Source organism: Nesoenas mayeri (assembly GCF_963082525.1).
Source record: "Nesoenas mayeri genome assembly, chromosome: 7".
Taxonomy (NCBI): Eukaryota; Metazoa; Chordata; class Aves; order Columbiformes; family Columbidae; genus Nesoenas; species Nesoenas mayeri.
The window spans coordinates 24,265,924-24,281,670 of record NC_137551.1 but is presented as its reverse complement, the minus strand read 5'-3'; the positions used below and the strand labels follow the sequence as shown (position 1 = coordinate 24,281,670).

General features: G+C 36.0%; 1 protein-coding gene across 1 annotated transcript in view; it reads left to right on the top strand.

The window, feature by feature from the left end:
- Positions 1-14,499, top strand: part of LOC308042479 (adhesion G protein-coupled receptor A3-like) — a gene marked incomplete at both ends in the record, with an annotated part of 272,332 nt that extends 257,833 nt beyond the window's left edge. Inside the window, 2 exons of the mRNA XM_080347921.1 lie at positions 9,963-10,058; positions 13,278-14,499. Coding sequence (XP_080204047.1) covers positions 9,963-10,058; positions 13,278-14,499 — 1,318 coding nt within the window. The remainder of the gene's footprint in view (positions 1-9,962; positions 10,059-13,277) is intronic.
- Between the last annotated feature and the right edge of the window lie 1,248 nt (positions 14,500-15,747).

Here is a 15,747-nt window from a genome sequence, read left to right as displayed (position 1 = left end):
TAAGTTAAGAATATCCATAGGATATGCTGAACATCTGTAGGCAAAGAGATGAAATTTACCATTGTTCTGTAAACATCACAACAAAGCACTTTATAATGACATATGACTACGTTAAATATGAATCTGTTAAACATTAAAAATACTTCTGTTACATTGTGACCAGAACATGTAATTTTAAAGTATCTCTGAGAGTACTCTGTGTAGCAGTAACCACCCAATCACTGTTATGTGATAGAAACTACAATAGCTGTTGCATTCAGCAGTTTTGCAGATAATTATGTGTGAAACTGTAATTTTCATTTTCATTGAAGTAAGGTAAATGTTTTTTGCAGAAAGGGCTGATTTCATGGGGAAACATTAACATTCCTCAAAATGTAATTTTAATGGTCTGTATCAATCAAACGGGCTTTATAAGGTGCTTCAAAAGTTTCAGGGCCAGCAGAAGAGATAAAAATGCTTTTTAGCTTGTTGGAGCTGTGGTTTCTTGCTGCTGTTTTCTCTCTGTAAGTAGTAATGCCAACATTCTTCATTTAAGAATCAGTAAACTCAAGTAAAAACTGTGGTATCAGTGTAAAAAGAGTGCTTTATGAAAATAATGAATTTAAGATTCCTGTTTGTCTGCTAGTTTTGAACCATTACAGTTCACATTTTTCACCTCTCACCTATAATTATCTGTAATGGAAAAATGGGAATTTATTCTTGTTTATATTACGATCTTAAAGAAACAGCTTTTTTTTTAAGTATGTGACTCTCAGTGAGACTTTCCTAGTTTAATAACTGGTTAGTCAACCTGAGATGGATAGAGATCAAGCTTCTGTAAGTTTCTCATGACTAGATGGGCAGGTGAATGATGAAGGTAAATATCTCAAAATAAGAGAAGGCTGAAATGATAGAGAGATGGTATAACTATGGGAAATATCTCAAGAGGACCTTGTACCTTTTTAGACACCAAAGACAACAGTAAGAAAAATCCATAGGAAATCAGATTTCTGTTTTTTTCAGAAGAGAAAGCTGAGGCCCTCTAGAACCAGGGGTTAATATTGTATCACAAGATATTAATACAAGGCTTGCAAAACACATGTGAATTTTAAATGTAGTTTTTGTGGAAATTCACATCTCTGAAGTATTTCTCGTAATTTTTCTTCTAAATAATTTCAGCTCCCTCTCACACTGTGGGCCAAACGTCTTGCCCTTCAAATAAGATAATTGATTTATATAAGATAAAAAGGAAAAGATTATATGAATTTAGGAGAAGACAATGTGTCCTCCTGGAGATATTTCCCAGAAGTTTCTGTATTTGCTTTTCATTGTCTGTTTGCACACACCTGTCTTGTATGCTCAGCTGAGCAAATCTAAGAGTAAGCCACCTGGGTCTACCAGTGAAGTCTCTGTCTTAATGACATCAGTTGCTTGGCCATTAATATCTTCTGAATAATTCTGTGCATGTACAAGGAAAGACCTTGACAGAAAAGAATTTAAGAGTATTATTCTCTAGAAAATAGACAGTTTCACACATTACCTGCAAAATTCATGCAGCTGAAATTATTCAGCCCTAACTTGGCAATATAGCTCAAAAAAAAAAAAAAGGTCATGAAATATCTCTTTCTAATACAACAAATAGATTTTATACCTAAAACAAAAATATACCAAGTAGTGAATAAATAACCTCTCATTAAATTCTCCAAAGGTGTTCATCATCTGAAAGCTGATAATGCTGTATTTTCATGTGATGTAAAAATTAAAAGACAATGACTTGACTGGTCCATTTGAAATTTTAAAAAATTGCTGCAGAACAAAAAGCATCCTTCTTGACAAAATAATGTTGCCTACAGAGAAAGTAACTGTCAAGTTCAATAATACATGAAACACAGGGGGATTCTGGGAGTTGTTTTGGTGACTGCCATAATAAAATATGGGATTGACATAAATTCCTTTTAAAAAATATGTTTTCAAAATTGTCATAGGATAACATAGACCAGAACCCCCTGTGACTTTCACAGTTGATCGAAATTAAATGTATTTCCTCCTGCTAGTCATTTCATTTGATTCCTTTGGCAGGCATAATGAAATATTACATCAAGTAAAACCAAAGAAATCCATATTTTCTATTTAAAATTCAAGGTGATTCTACTGACAGTCATAAAACATTGATACTTATATAACATGGATTGAGTATTAAATATGTGACAATATAAGGGTACATTACTTACCACTATCTTTGCATGCTTTACTTTTCATTTCACTTTCTTATTATATAAAATGGCATTGTCATATATAGTCTGTTACTGGAATTTCTTGTCTTGATGAGGGTTGATAGGTTAATGGTTCTTTTCTCCCTTTTGAAAAGCAGGACATCTTGATGGTAATTGACTTTCCAAAGGTGTACTGTGATGCTCGGTGAAGCAGTTGTGTTTGATTCAGTAGGCTGGAACTGCAAAATAATTTCAGCTAACAGCTCTATGCCATAGTCAAATGCCTGGAAAAATGAGGTAGCAATGAATTGCTCAGAACAAGAGTATCAGCCATTTTACTACTAGAAATTAACTGTGGAAACAGAATTGAAAGGCCTGTTGTGTTCCCTGGGAATTAAATGATTGGGCAAATAGAAAATACTGAAAGCATGAGCATTATTCTCTGCCTATTATTTTTATCCAAGCATTAATATAAAGTTTTATCTCTCTGTGCTCCATGCTCTTTTTAAGCATTTAAAAATATAGATTCTTTAAGAAATACTAAGAAATATATTTTCTTTCTCATCAACATACTGCTTAATATTTTACTTGCTTCTTTCCTTCAGAAGTCACTTCAGCATGAGTACCTCCATGCCCTGACTTAGGTTATTTATTCATTAAGCCTGAGCAAGAGTAGAAGTCAATAAGTCAATAGAGCTAATCTGCAGCATGGAATACACTATAAGAATCATCTCTTTTTGATTTCAAACAGCCACCAAAGAATTCTCCAATAAAATAAAAATTAAAATAAAAATAAACTTTAAAAGGTCTCACTATGTAAATGAAACTCCCTTCTCTTTCTTCTGAATTTTTTGAGTTCTTGACTTCTTTTTTAATTTTCTTGACATATGCATTTTTGTTTCTCTGTCCTCTCTGCTGGCTCAGACTGTCTTACAGGGTTGTGGTAAAGCAAACTGCAGCTCTGCTGCCAGACTGTAAATTCCTTTTCCTCTCCAAAATCCCAAAGTAGACATGATGACTACACTAGCCATGAAGGGTATTAACCAAGGAAGTTGAACAGAAATAGCTTCAGCACATCCTCTTGACTTCCTCCACTAGCAGGGCCTAAACTCTCACAATACCTACCCAGCAGTGCATGAGGCATCATCTGAGACAGCAGAAAGGAAGAGAAGCTCAATTTGACTATGTGGTGCAGTGGGCTCCCATGAAAGGGGCAAGGGTCTTTGAAGCCATTTGGTAGGTGAGGTTTCATATCTTCTGACAGTGAAAAGCATTCACTTTATTGCCTGTGTTCCCATATTATGAGTCTCTAAGGGCAGATCCAGCAAAGTATTTAAACTCCTATCTCATGGTCAATTTTAGTAAAAAATTAGAGCCTGTTTTTGTCACATGGAAGCCTGGACATCTTAAGTTGAGCAAACAAATCTGCAGAGACTTTTCTTATTTATTTTTTCATTCATCTCTGTGTGCTTCAGTCTCTGCCTCTAAATAGAGAAGATTATACATGTTCTCGCAAGGACATGAAGATTAATTAATTAATGATTGTGAAGCTGTTAATTTGCAATATGATCTAGAAAGAGGAGATATATATAAAAATTGATAACTACCTGTCCAGTGGTCTTTGTTCCTTCCATTCTAAATGAGTGAAATGTCTTATAGAAAAAAAAATGGACCTTGAACAGGCAGTTAAAAATAATAATATTGCCACTTAAAGGTGCTAAATACAGTTTTTCCCACATCATTTAATTCTGTTGTTATTTACCTTCTAGAGTTTGACTTGCACTATTGAAGTTTATTTTAGCATTATCAGTAGATTGTTTTTCTTTTTTTTTTTTTTCCCCAGTGTATTCTCCATGCTTATATTCTACTTTCCAGACAGGAAAAAGCACTTAAGAAATATAGGCTATTTCTCTTCAGTAAGAAGCAAAACTAACATGGTATTTCTAAATGTTTGTAAGTCCAGACTATCTGTGAATAGGATTCAAAATGACAGGGTTTTTTTCTTAAATGAAAAGGATATTTTCAAAATCCTGTAATTTCTACAGCGTTTTTTAAATTATTATTATTTTATCAAAATTCCTAGGAAAACAAAAAAGGACTAGGAAATGATGTGATGCATGAAAAATTCAGGAAGAATAATTTGAAAATCAGGCTCATAAATTCAACTTTCTACAGAGCATCTACTTATCTGTCTGCGTGCCTGCTGGGTACTTGATCTGTGGCATCTGGTTAGCTGAGAAGTTAATGACCATTTTCTATATGGATTATTTTCACAAACATGTTAAAATCAAACCCCAGCTCAAGGAAAAATAAGGGGGGAATTCATCTTTTCGTGACTCCTATTTTATTTTCATGTTTATTTTGCAAGTGGCTAATAGATAGACATCTCTTCCTATAAGAACTGTGTCCTAGAAGTAAGTAAAGCTAGATAGATGAATGGGGTTTTGTACTGGGGAAAACAAAATATATTAATGTTTCACTGGCATCTTTATATATATAACACGTACCTTTCTAGAGCTGTGCATGCAGAGAGGAATGCTTTTTCATATGCATACATTTTAATCAAGTAATGTCTGTAATAAAGACTATTTGAAACTATTAAATCACTTCCTTATCCACTGCCATTCTGCCAGCCTCTGCAGAAAAAAAATGAAAATAAGTCTTGCATTACACCCACAAAGCCAGGGTCTGGTCCTTTTTGGAAGAATTCATTCCAGAGTCAAGATTCTTAATCTGGAACCAATTTGGGGCTAAAGAATAGCCAGACACTCAAGGAAGAAATTCATCACTGGGTAGAAGTCTCCTTTTACTTGCTGACTTACTGAGTAATATTTATGGAAATAAACTTAGAAGAATATACTCTATGTTAAGTTAGCAAAATGGATGCTGCCTGCAGGCTATTGCAGTCGTTCCCACTGACATTATCCTGTTTCCATCAGATTGGCTATGTAGCTCCCAGTATTTTGTGGTAGGGTTTGCCTTACAAGAGGAGTTCTTGCTGAAAGGAAGCTGAAAAACAGTAAGCTGTGATGTCAACAGAGGGACATCACCTCAAGCAGTGTCTGCTGCTCTGTTGGGGTTTTTTGTGTTCATGTCAGTGCATATAATAGGATGTGTTATGCCGGTGCATTGTAGTTACCGATCGCAGGCAGCTGCAGCAGCAACTTAGGGGTTCCCTCTAATGTTCAGTGAGTGCCATTTGTCCCCCACAAATTACTGTACATCATTTGTGCTTGACTGCTCAGCCTGGTTTTCAGGTCATAGGTGTTGCCTACACTGCAGCTAAGAGGTGTGAGTGCAGCCTGCTGAGGCCTACTACGGTAGCTTTAATCTAATTAGCTTGGATAACAATATTAGTGAAGATGTGAGATGCAGTAGAATGAGCTTCAGTAAATAAATGTTTGCTGATGTGAAAGCCTGCTAGGAATCATCAGGACATCCCTGGGTGGCCAGCAAGGGCAACACACAAATGTAAAAAATGCTTCCCAAGGGCTGTTTCAAGCAACAGCTTGGCAATTGTTTCAAAGCCCTAAATCCTCCCACAGGTAGTTTACAGTTTTCTCTGTAAAACAATTTTGAAATTATATATATAATATATACTGTATATATTATGTATGTTATAGTACAAATTAACTGTTTGTCAAGAACAAATTTTAGCTGAAAAAAGTTTTCATTTCCTCCCTGTGGTTTCCCAGTCTCTAAAGATTTGCCTGCATGGCAATCTTGGCCACAGTCAAACCCCCTGTGTTAGCTGGCTCCATTGTAACAGTAAGATCTGTTGAGCAGGGTTGTGTATCTTCTTACTGCTGCCTACAGAGTTTCATTACTGGCAGCCTGAGTATCACCATTTGCATTCTTGAATGGTGTGGAAGAGTAATCACACGTAGATGAAATTGGCTCTGGGTCCTGAGTTACTGCATGTACTTTTGTGAAGAGGAGAAGAGTCCACTGGCATAATGAGAAAAATTAGAAAATTAATTCAGAAGTAGAAAAGGTAATTGGAAGACTAAAGGTGGTTATTGAACCAAAGGATATAAACCTTTAAAGCTTAAAATCCAAAGGATACTCATGAGAAGGAGTAGTAAATGTAAGTTATGCAGACAGTTCAGGAAAAAGATTGATCATTATTTTCAAAATAAAAAAAAAATACTTAAAAGAGGAAAAAAGATGGTTGAAAAGCATGTACTAGCTCAGTCTATGAGGTTTATCAGTACAGTACTGCTTATTATACTGTTCTGTGAATGAGAATTACTAGACAGGACCACTGCCTCTTACTTTTGCTCTTGTGTGGCTGAAAGATACCAAAAGTTGGATGCAGCAACAGAAGCAGCAGAACCCAGCATCTCTCCAGTTACAACCCTTACACTCAGACAGCTTCAGCTGGTCTGGAAAATCTGGTCTGTGTACATCCCCAGGCAGTGCTATATGAAATACCAGTGGATGTGAGTATTAGGGCTACACAGGGAATAGCACACATGGGCTCCTCCTCCACAAGTCAGGCTTTGTAGGGAGTAACAGGCAGACAGTCATTGGTAAGGCTTAATGAATAATGGGAGGGAACCATCCTAACCAGGGGATCCTTCAGATAAGATTATATTCTTCTTGCTCCTACTTGAACTTTCAGAGAGACAGTTGTGTTTCTTGGACTTGGAGACAAACTCCTGGAAGCGATGATTTTCTCAGTCCCTTCATTTACAGTAACAGAGGTGACTTGTGTATAAACATAGAATGGGAATTAAGAAGACTTGTTCCGAAACAGATTTTCTGCATAACTTCGAAAACTTAATCTCACCTTGCTTGTTTTCTCAGCTGTACAACTGGGATAATAATGTTTATCAATCACACAAGGGGCTGTAAGGCTGAATTAAGATTACAAAGCACTTTGATTCTCTTAGATAAATGGTTTTCTGAAAGTATGAAGCATAGCTATTTATTATCTGCATTTTCTTCACTTTTATTCATGCTCTATCAATTCTACTTCAGATTTCTCTTCAAAAACGTGTTATAGTTATCTGGGTGAAAAAGAATAAATTTATAAAAACTAATTATTGCATAGAAACTAACATTTGGAAGAATGGTCTAAATTTCATAATTTTAAGTGTACTTTCTGACAACTAACTCGTATGTGGATATTCTTGAGCAATGTTTCTTCTCTGGTGACTTTCCACTATGGTCTCTTCTCCTTTATATAGTGTTTAAGATATCCATTAGCTCACAGAAATGGGCAAGAGTATGCATTCCTGCTCTTACAATTTTACTTCCATTTCTTTGATTTCTGTTCATTCTATTTTAATCCCATTCCTCTCTTGCTGACTTTTCTTCTATTTGGCAGATTTTTTTTTTTCCTTCACCCTTGAAGAATCTCAAATCCACCCATGAAGAATCATTTGTATATACTGTCATTTCTATTTGCTATTTAACTTTTTTATTATTATTTTTTTCAATGAGACGGGGCAGGCAGTGCACTGTGCTGGATATCAGTACAGTGCACCTCAGGTACACTGAAACCACTTGACTTCGCGTCATTTCTAGAATGTATTTTGTTTCTCTTAGCAGTGAGCCAGGGCAGGAGTTTGGCTAGATTTTGGCACATTTCTGAAGCACTGTGTAGCTAAGTGCTTCCAGAACATCTGATGCCACTATTGTAGTGTTCAGCAGCCTGCTGAAAGTGTGAGATATCAAGTAGATTAACTAACATCCAAATACTGGTTTGTATGAGACTTTAGAAAAAGGACATGATTTAAATATATGTATCCAATCTGTAAGAAGTGGCAGCACTGCAAAAAATGAAATTATAGGCTGCATTGTAGTTAAGTTCTATGGTGTAATCACTTCAGATGAGTTTGAAGTGCAGTTTCCTATACTTGCTTCCGTATTCCTATTTTTCTGCTCCTTCCTATTTCTTAGATAAATTGGGATTAACTTTTCTATGCTTCATTGCTTACCCTAGTCATTTCCTGAATTTCTGAAATGTCATTGAACATGTCTTTGTTAAAAATAATAAGCGATTAAGATAGCTTATTCAACATGCTTAAGTCAAAAGATATGTATAATCATTAAGCTGCAGTAAATGAATGAATTTTGTAAGGAAGCAGCTTGTTCATTGGAATTTGTTGAGCTCTACAGAATAAGCCAAGTTTGAAGAAAAAATATATATTTAATAACTTTGAAGTTATAAAATCTTAAGGGTTTTTTCATTAATGTGGAGGATTATTTTCTCTGCTCTGTTTACAGCTTAGACCATTAGGACAAAGATTGACTGTAAAACTTAACATGAAATATTCTGAGGTCTGGTCTCCAATTCTGCTTCACAAGGAGGTGGGGGAAAGAGGTTAAGAAATTCTAACACTAATTCTGGGTTTGATTTAAAAACTGATTTATTTAATCTTACTATATCTCTGTTTCTGTAAAAATCCTGCCTTGCAATGACTCTGAAATTTCCCAATATTTCTAACACAGTATAGAAAACTAGTGGCCAGATTCTGGTCAGAATATGTCCCACATGTTAACAGGTTTCTCTTAGTCCTGGCAGACAACATAATAGCAGTGACTGGGAAGCATCTGTATCCTCGCATTCTGTTTCCCACACCAGAGAAGTGGCTTTAAAAGAAAGTAATTTTGTCTACTGACAGAACAACATTGGTTAAACCAGGAAAATAGTTGGGATGTCCAGAGAACCATCTGAGCTTCTTAGGTGTGGTGGAACATTTTGCCGTCTGTCAGTGAGCAGCATTCCTTCCAGCTGTAGCCTCACATGTGCCAGAGACCGTGCTTTCTACCTCAGAGACCACAGCAGTGGAAGTGCTGTGCTCTGTGCATAGTTTTCTGTGTTGCTTCTCTAAATGGAAAATGTGATGATGGTTTGTTTTGCTGAATTTGGACGTAGGAATGCAGGATACCAGCTTCTGTGAGACATCATCAAGGACTTTGGTAGAGTCTAAAAATACATTGGAATGACTGCCACTTCCAGGTAGTTCAGTGGCATTTAACCAGTTAAGGGGTGTGGAACTGTGTGATTTCAGTCTTAGAATACAAGTCCTTACAGAAGTCTTAACACTTACATTAACATTCTCCTTGGATATATATGAGATCTTCCTGAAGTCCTAGAGGCCCTCACGTTTTAATGCAGTTGCAAGGCTGGGTATTGAATGAGTGAAAAGTGGAGTATATATAAAGTGATATTTAATCCTCTAGATTTCTCCAGATTGCTTATCTGTGCAGGGGAAAAAAAATTACATTGCCAAATGGACTGCTCCTTTTTTCTTTGCCCAACTGAACTCCATTCGTCTTGTCATTCAGGAATTAGGAAAATGTTTCTGTGATTTCACTGAATTTCCCTGGGAACATTTTCAGGTTAAAGTGAATACAGCTGCTTTGTCTGAATGATTTTAATTTATAATGCTTACATATCTAATAACTATTAAATAGAAATATCTAGATGAATGGAATAACTTTATTTGGAATGTAGGTTCTTTCATTGCACAATGTTTTGTTCTTCATATCACTGCAATAGTAACTAATTTTACTAAAGAAAGTCAAGCGATTTTTAAAAGTGGGTCCATATAAGCATTTGTTTTCTGCTGTTTACTTCATAAATTACAGTGTTTATTGTAATGATACTTTATTGTTTGGTTTTCTGATTTTAGGGACATGTTTAATGTTTCAGCAATATTGTATACTCAAGATACTTCAAGAAGGTACAATTATTTAAAAAGCAGTATTCAGCTACAAATTGGGCAAATCAGAATATCTGTTATTATCTCTCAACAGATTTTACCTGATTAGTGGTGGAGTTCCTTTTATTATATGTGGAATTACAGCAGCAACCAATATCAATAATTATGGGATTGAAGGTGATGCACCATAGTAAGTATAAACTATCATCATCAAACTTTTAAGGAAAACATATATTTTTTTTCTTATGCCAATAGATGTAACTGACTTCATAAAGGGTACAGATGGCATTTGGGATGACATTTGTTATGAAATTTTATTAAATAATAGCTATGAAAGAGCAATGTGTTAATCTGGGGCTTGCTGCTTTACCTCTAACAATTTGGCTCCATTTATGGTCAACACTTTTCATTTATAGAATTACTCCTCATTCACATCTGAGTAAATGAAAGAATATTTAAAATACCTAATGAATAGCATATTTAATGGAGCTAGTAATTAATTAAAACCTCCAGTTCATTATCTACCTTGACTTGATATCCTTCAGGTGACTTATTTAAAGTAATTTACAAATAATTATATGAAAAAAGGAAAAGTGAAAATCCTCACACTCCCTTCTGCCCTCATCTCTCCCATAAAAACCAATTATTTTGGATTTTCACCACCTTGAAACATTCCAAGCACGATGTCTTGCAATCTTGACATAGCCCTCTAGTGCGCTATTGTGTTAGTGTTCAGTATACCTCCACCAGCTGTCCAGGCGTCACAGCTTATTCATTCTTGTCAGGAAACATGCAATATCAGTAAAATACAACAAGTCTTTCGGTAAAAGTGTAGCAGAAAGTAAATCAGACTTCAGAGTTAAATACTTTCAGTGTAAATGATCAGCATGGCAATGACTGGCACACTAATGGATATATTAGGACTCTGCCCACACTAGTATTAATGCACTGGAGGACATCACTCAGTTGCTGCTTTGAGCATCTATTATATTACCTTTGAAACTAGTTATGTTCTGGGTAAGAAAAATGGGAACAAAGGAGAATGGTTTGTAAGTGAGCATTTTGCTCCTTAAAGGCATTTTTATAGGTAATTGAAATTTTAATTCTGGTAATAAATTAGTACATAACATGGCTAACTGCTCTGCTTAGGGCCCAACTCATATTCATATATTTATTCAAACTTATCCAATTAAACAATCTCTTATAATCCACAGTAGGTTAAAAGACTCAATTATTTATGTTCATAAATGTGAGACATGTTTCATTGTTTCATTTTGGCACAGTTACAGAGGTTATACTTCTTTAATCATGTTTATTCATAGCAAATCAATACCTGGTACCACAGTCTGAACAGAAAGCAAGGCACAGGTGAGGGATGGTTATAAGACTGAGTAAAAAGATAGCTCAGCAGCAGCCTAGTGAGTGATGTGCCTTATTCATTTTTAATAGTATTAGTACAGTAAATGTAGAGGCACAAACTGGAACTTTTTTTTTACAGAACTGATTTTTTAAGTGATCCACACCGAGATTCCACTTGAAATAAGAGCATCCCAAGAGACTGTTCCACTGGGGAGCATTCCATTCTCCACTTTGTATCAAATATGCAGCATTCAAATGTACTTCAAGTATTCAAGTGGCTTTGTACTCTCTGCTTATCCAATTAAACATAGGTGGTAACTTACCTGTCTTTTCACAGATATCTTTCAAGGAATCTTTTCAAGTACATGTCTGACAGTAAAATATATACTACTTGGAGTGTTTCTAAGTTCATCAATAAACGTGTGTGTGTTTTGTTTAAGGTTCTGATTTTAAAAATTTTAAGTGGCTATGCTGCAGTTTCTTGTGCTAAACACCCAGTGGGACTGCCTCTTTTTAGCAGAGACATTCTCAGCCTGCAAGAAAAATTCATTCTGTCCTTTTTAGAGTAAGTGGTAGATGATTCCTGGCTTGACAAGAATGGGATATCAGAAGGTTCCTTGCTCTACTGGAGGGATTACAACCAGTCACACAAGCCTAAATGAGTATGAAGTGTCACACAGTGTCACTTCTAGAGCTGAAATGAATCATGACAGATCACCTGGTCTGTTTTCTGACCCAGTGGGAAATTAGTTATATCCAAACCATTCCTGACAGTTATTTTTCTGGGCTGCTTTAAATGCTCCAATAACTGATATACCACACTTTATTCCAACAGTTTATTATTGTAATTATCCTAACATCTAGGAAACTTTTTGAAAAATCTGATTTAAGCCTTTCTTGCTGCAGTTTAAGCCCATTACTTCTTGTACTAGTCCAACAGATAAGGAAAGTAGCTTATTCCTCTTTCTAGAAATCCATGCAATATTCAGAATATAAGAACCTAATAATAGCTGTACTACCTTATGCTGCCAGCTCAGTAGCCTGTCTGTAACCGTAGCTAAAAGCAGATCATAGAGACGAGTAAAAACTAGGCAAGTATTCCTTCTTCCCCTGACCCAAGTTCTCCCAGTTTCCATTTGGGATTTCATTAGTCAGAAGTATTTTCTTCTCCTATGTTTATTTGATTAGATCATTCATCCTCAGGATGGTCCTGTTAGACTGCTACTAAATTATGCAGCTGACTAAGGCTTATTCAGCTCACACTGGCCTGTGAACTAGCTTAAGCTGCTCTAAAACAGTTATGGCCGTATTATTTAAAGCAAATAATGATCTATGCTACAATAATATTATACTACCAGTATATCACAAGGAGACCATCAATTCATTTTGCTGAGGGCATTCAAGCTGATGTAAATTAACTCCCAGGAATTTCAGAAACTCTGCAGAATTCAGAAACTACATATATCTTTTGGGTCCACTCACTGCAGAAATCTGTGACTGTTCAACCAAAAGTCTTTTTTCAGCCTTTCTTATTACTCAGGCTGTTCTCTACTTTGGCAATAGGAAAATTCTGTAACAACAATCTTCAGGCTTAGGAGTTTGTATCAATGTTAATTGATACAAACCATTGAAATCTGTACATTTCTATTGCTCACAAAGATTGTATAAACTATGCTTCATTTGCTTTTTAGTCAAAGTATTAGTGCTGACATTTTTAGTTGTAGAAAAAAAAGGGTTGACATAAATGGTCTTATACTTCACTGCTATTCTAGATTCTAAACTGACCTACATTTCTTGGAAATTTTCAGTTTTAATGTCCTGTAAATTACACTAGATATTTTATTCTATTAAAAAATATGAAAGTGATGTCTCAGCTTAGTTGATATTAAAGACACACTCCCTTTCTCCACAACTAATATATCTGAACTTCTGAGAGACGGTTGGGTCATGCAAGTTAGTCAGAAAGCCCAGTTTCATATCAGTCTGTTGTCCATCACATCTGATGTGGGCTATAAAGTGTTCTTGACTGTCTTTTCTTTGTTGTTTTCAGTTGCTGGATGGCATGGGAGCCTAGTCTTGGTGCTTTTTATGGCCCAGTAGCGTTCATTGTGCTAGTCACCTGTGTTTACTTTCTCTGCACGTATGTACAACTGAAGCGCCATCCTGAACGCAAGTATGAGTTAAAGGAAAAGACTGAAGATCCACAGAGAATGCCAAGTACTGAGATGGGCCATGGTCATATTACAGACTCTGTGTCCGTTCCCCAAGCAACCTGCTCCATGATTTCTTCTTCCTTATTGGAAAATGAGCATTCATTTAAGGCTCAGCTGCGAGCTGCAGCATTCACTTTGTTCCTGTTTACTGCCACTTGGACCTTTGGAGCCCTTGCAGTATCTCAAGGTAATTTCTTGGATATGATATTTAGCTGTCTTTACGGAGCCTTCTGTGTGACCTTGGGGCTTTTCATCCTGATCCATCACTGTGCGAAGCGAGATGATGTGTGGCATTGCTGGTGGTCCTGTTGCCCATCTAGAAGAAACACCTATTCTGTTCAGGTTAATGTGCGCCCTAAGGTTAATGTTAACGGTGACACTCAAGTTCATGCACCTTGTCTCCAGGAATCGCCATGTCCTAACAAAACAGCTGCGTTCAATCACCCAGCAGCTAGCCACTGCAAACTTACTAACCTACAAGCCGTTCAAAATCACGTTAACTGCCTTTCGCCTGTGACACCATGTTGTGCAAAAATGCACTGTGATCAGCTACTCGATGATGAAGCTCACATTCATGTCCACAACGAGGGAACCTTCAGACCCAACATGCACATCCATAGATGTCTGAAAAGCAGAACTAAGCCACGTTATTTCAGTCGGCATAGGTCTGCAGGTGAAAGAGAATATGCCTATCACATTCCTTCAAGTATTGATGGCAGTATCCACAGCTCCCATACAGACAGTCCCCACAGTACGCATGACAGCCAGTCAGGTCACAGACGGGCCTGCTGTTCGAAAAGCGATCCATATCCTACTGTCAACCAGCCTGAAAGTAGCGACGCAAGTACTGTAATATATAGTTGTGCTAAAATGCCTGAAAGTGACACTGTGCACCATCCAGCTCATTTTGAAATGCACCCACGGACACAGTCATTGCCATTTAATACGACGAATCACAATGGAATTCTCAAGGGAAATGTGCATGAAGCCATGATATACAGCTCAGATAGTACAGGAAACATCAAAACTGGTCCTTGGAAAAATGAAACTACTGTGTAGTTCATGGGCCATCACAATGTGTTTTTCTCCCCCTAAACCATTGTTACCTTTGTTTTTATTCCAAGCTAAGTAAGATGACATATTTGTGTAGCTCATCAGTAAATTGTACAGCTTTTCCACATTTATTTCCATTTTCTTAATGAGTCTAAAAGAAAGAGATAGTGACAGTTTTAAAGTGAAGTTATTTTTAAAAGAAAGTTATAAAATTATTCTGAAAGATAATTAGAAAATGAAGTCTAGACAATTGAATATGAGAGGCAATATCCTTTTGTTACACAGAGCAACATTTTTTTAGAATTACATCATTTTCATTCATCATTTTCACTTTTCTGTAGTAAATTCAGACACTTTATAAACATATCAGCATCTTGAACTTTTACTTATTTATTTTTGTAGCAAAATATTACTGTGCCATGAATTTTAATCAAAAGTGACTATGATAGAAATTATAAACAGGATTTTATAAAATTAGAGCTTTTTAGATCTACAAAAGTGATACTGCCTCTAAAGATCTTCTGTAGCATATGGCCTGTAAAATTGTGTAATGTACAGTCTCTGTTTCGTCCATTTTCTTGTTGGAGAGAAGTGCTAGGTAATGTCTCTGTTACATCTGTGGTGCTGTATTGGTTGTATTTTGCATGACATACGTCAGGGTATACCATTTGCTGTTTTCTAGTGCTACATGTGCTAAAAAAAAAGAAAAAAAGAAAAAAAAAGTGTTGTACAAGGCTGTGAAAAACCCTATTGATATAATCTAGAGCATTAGAAATCTACAGAAAAAAATCACTCTGCACTAGTTTAAGTGGCACAATCCTTTGTATAAGGTTATATGATAGCTTTGATAAGGGTCCACTCTAATGTCTTTACAGAGCATGCACTACTCATTGTGTGTCACACTATGCGGTGTAATAGCAATTGTCTTAACAAGTTTTACACTTCTTTGTAAAGTATGCCTTTTGAACAAATCTGTAAGCTGTTTCACAGTAATCTTTCAACATCTGTTAAGGTAGAGCAGTTTTATCATTAACTCTTTGAGGACTACAGTTATTTTCTTAAAATAGATTATTCCAGTTCAGAGATACTGTATATATGATGATGTCTATTTAGTTACATGATCAATGTAGTCCAGAGTTGCCAGGAAAGAAGAAAGTTCAGTCGTTTTCCAAAAATACACCTTCTTAGAGTCCATCTGTTAATTTCACCACTTGTTTTCTGACAACACATTTTGTCCCCTAGCGAATTTCAGAT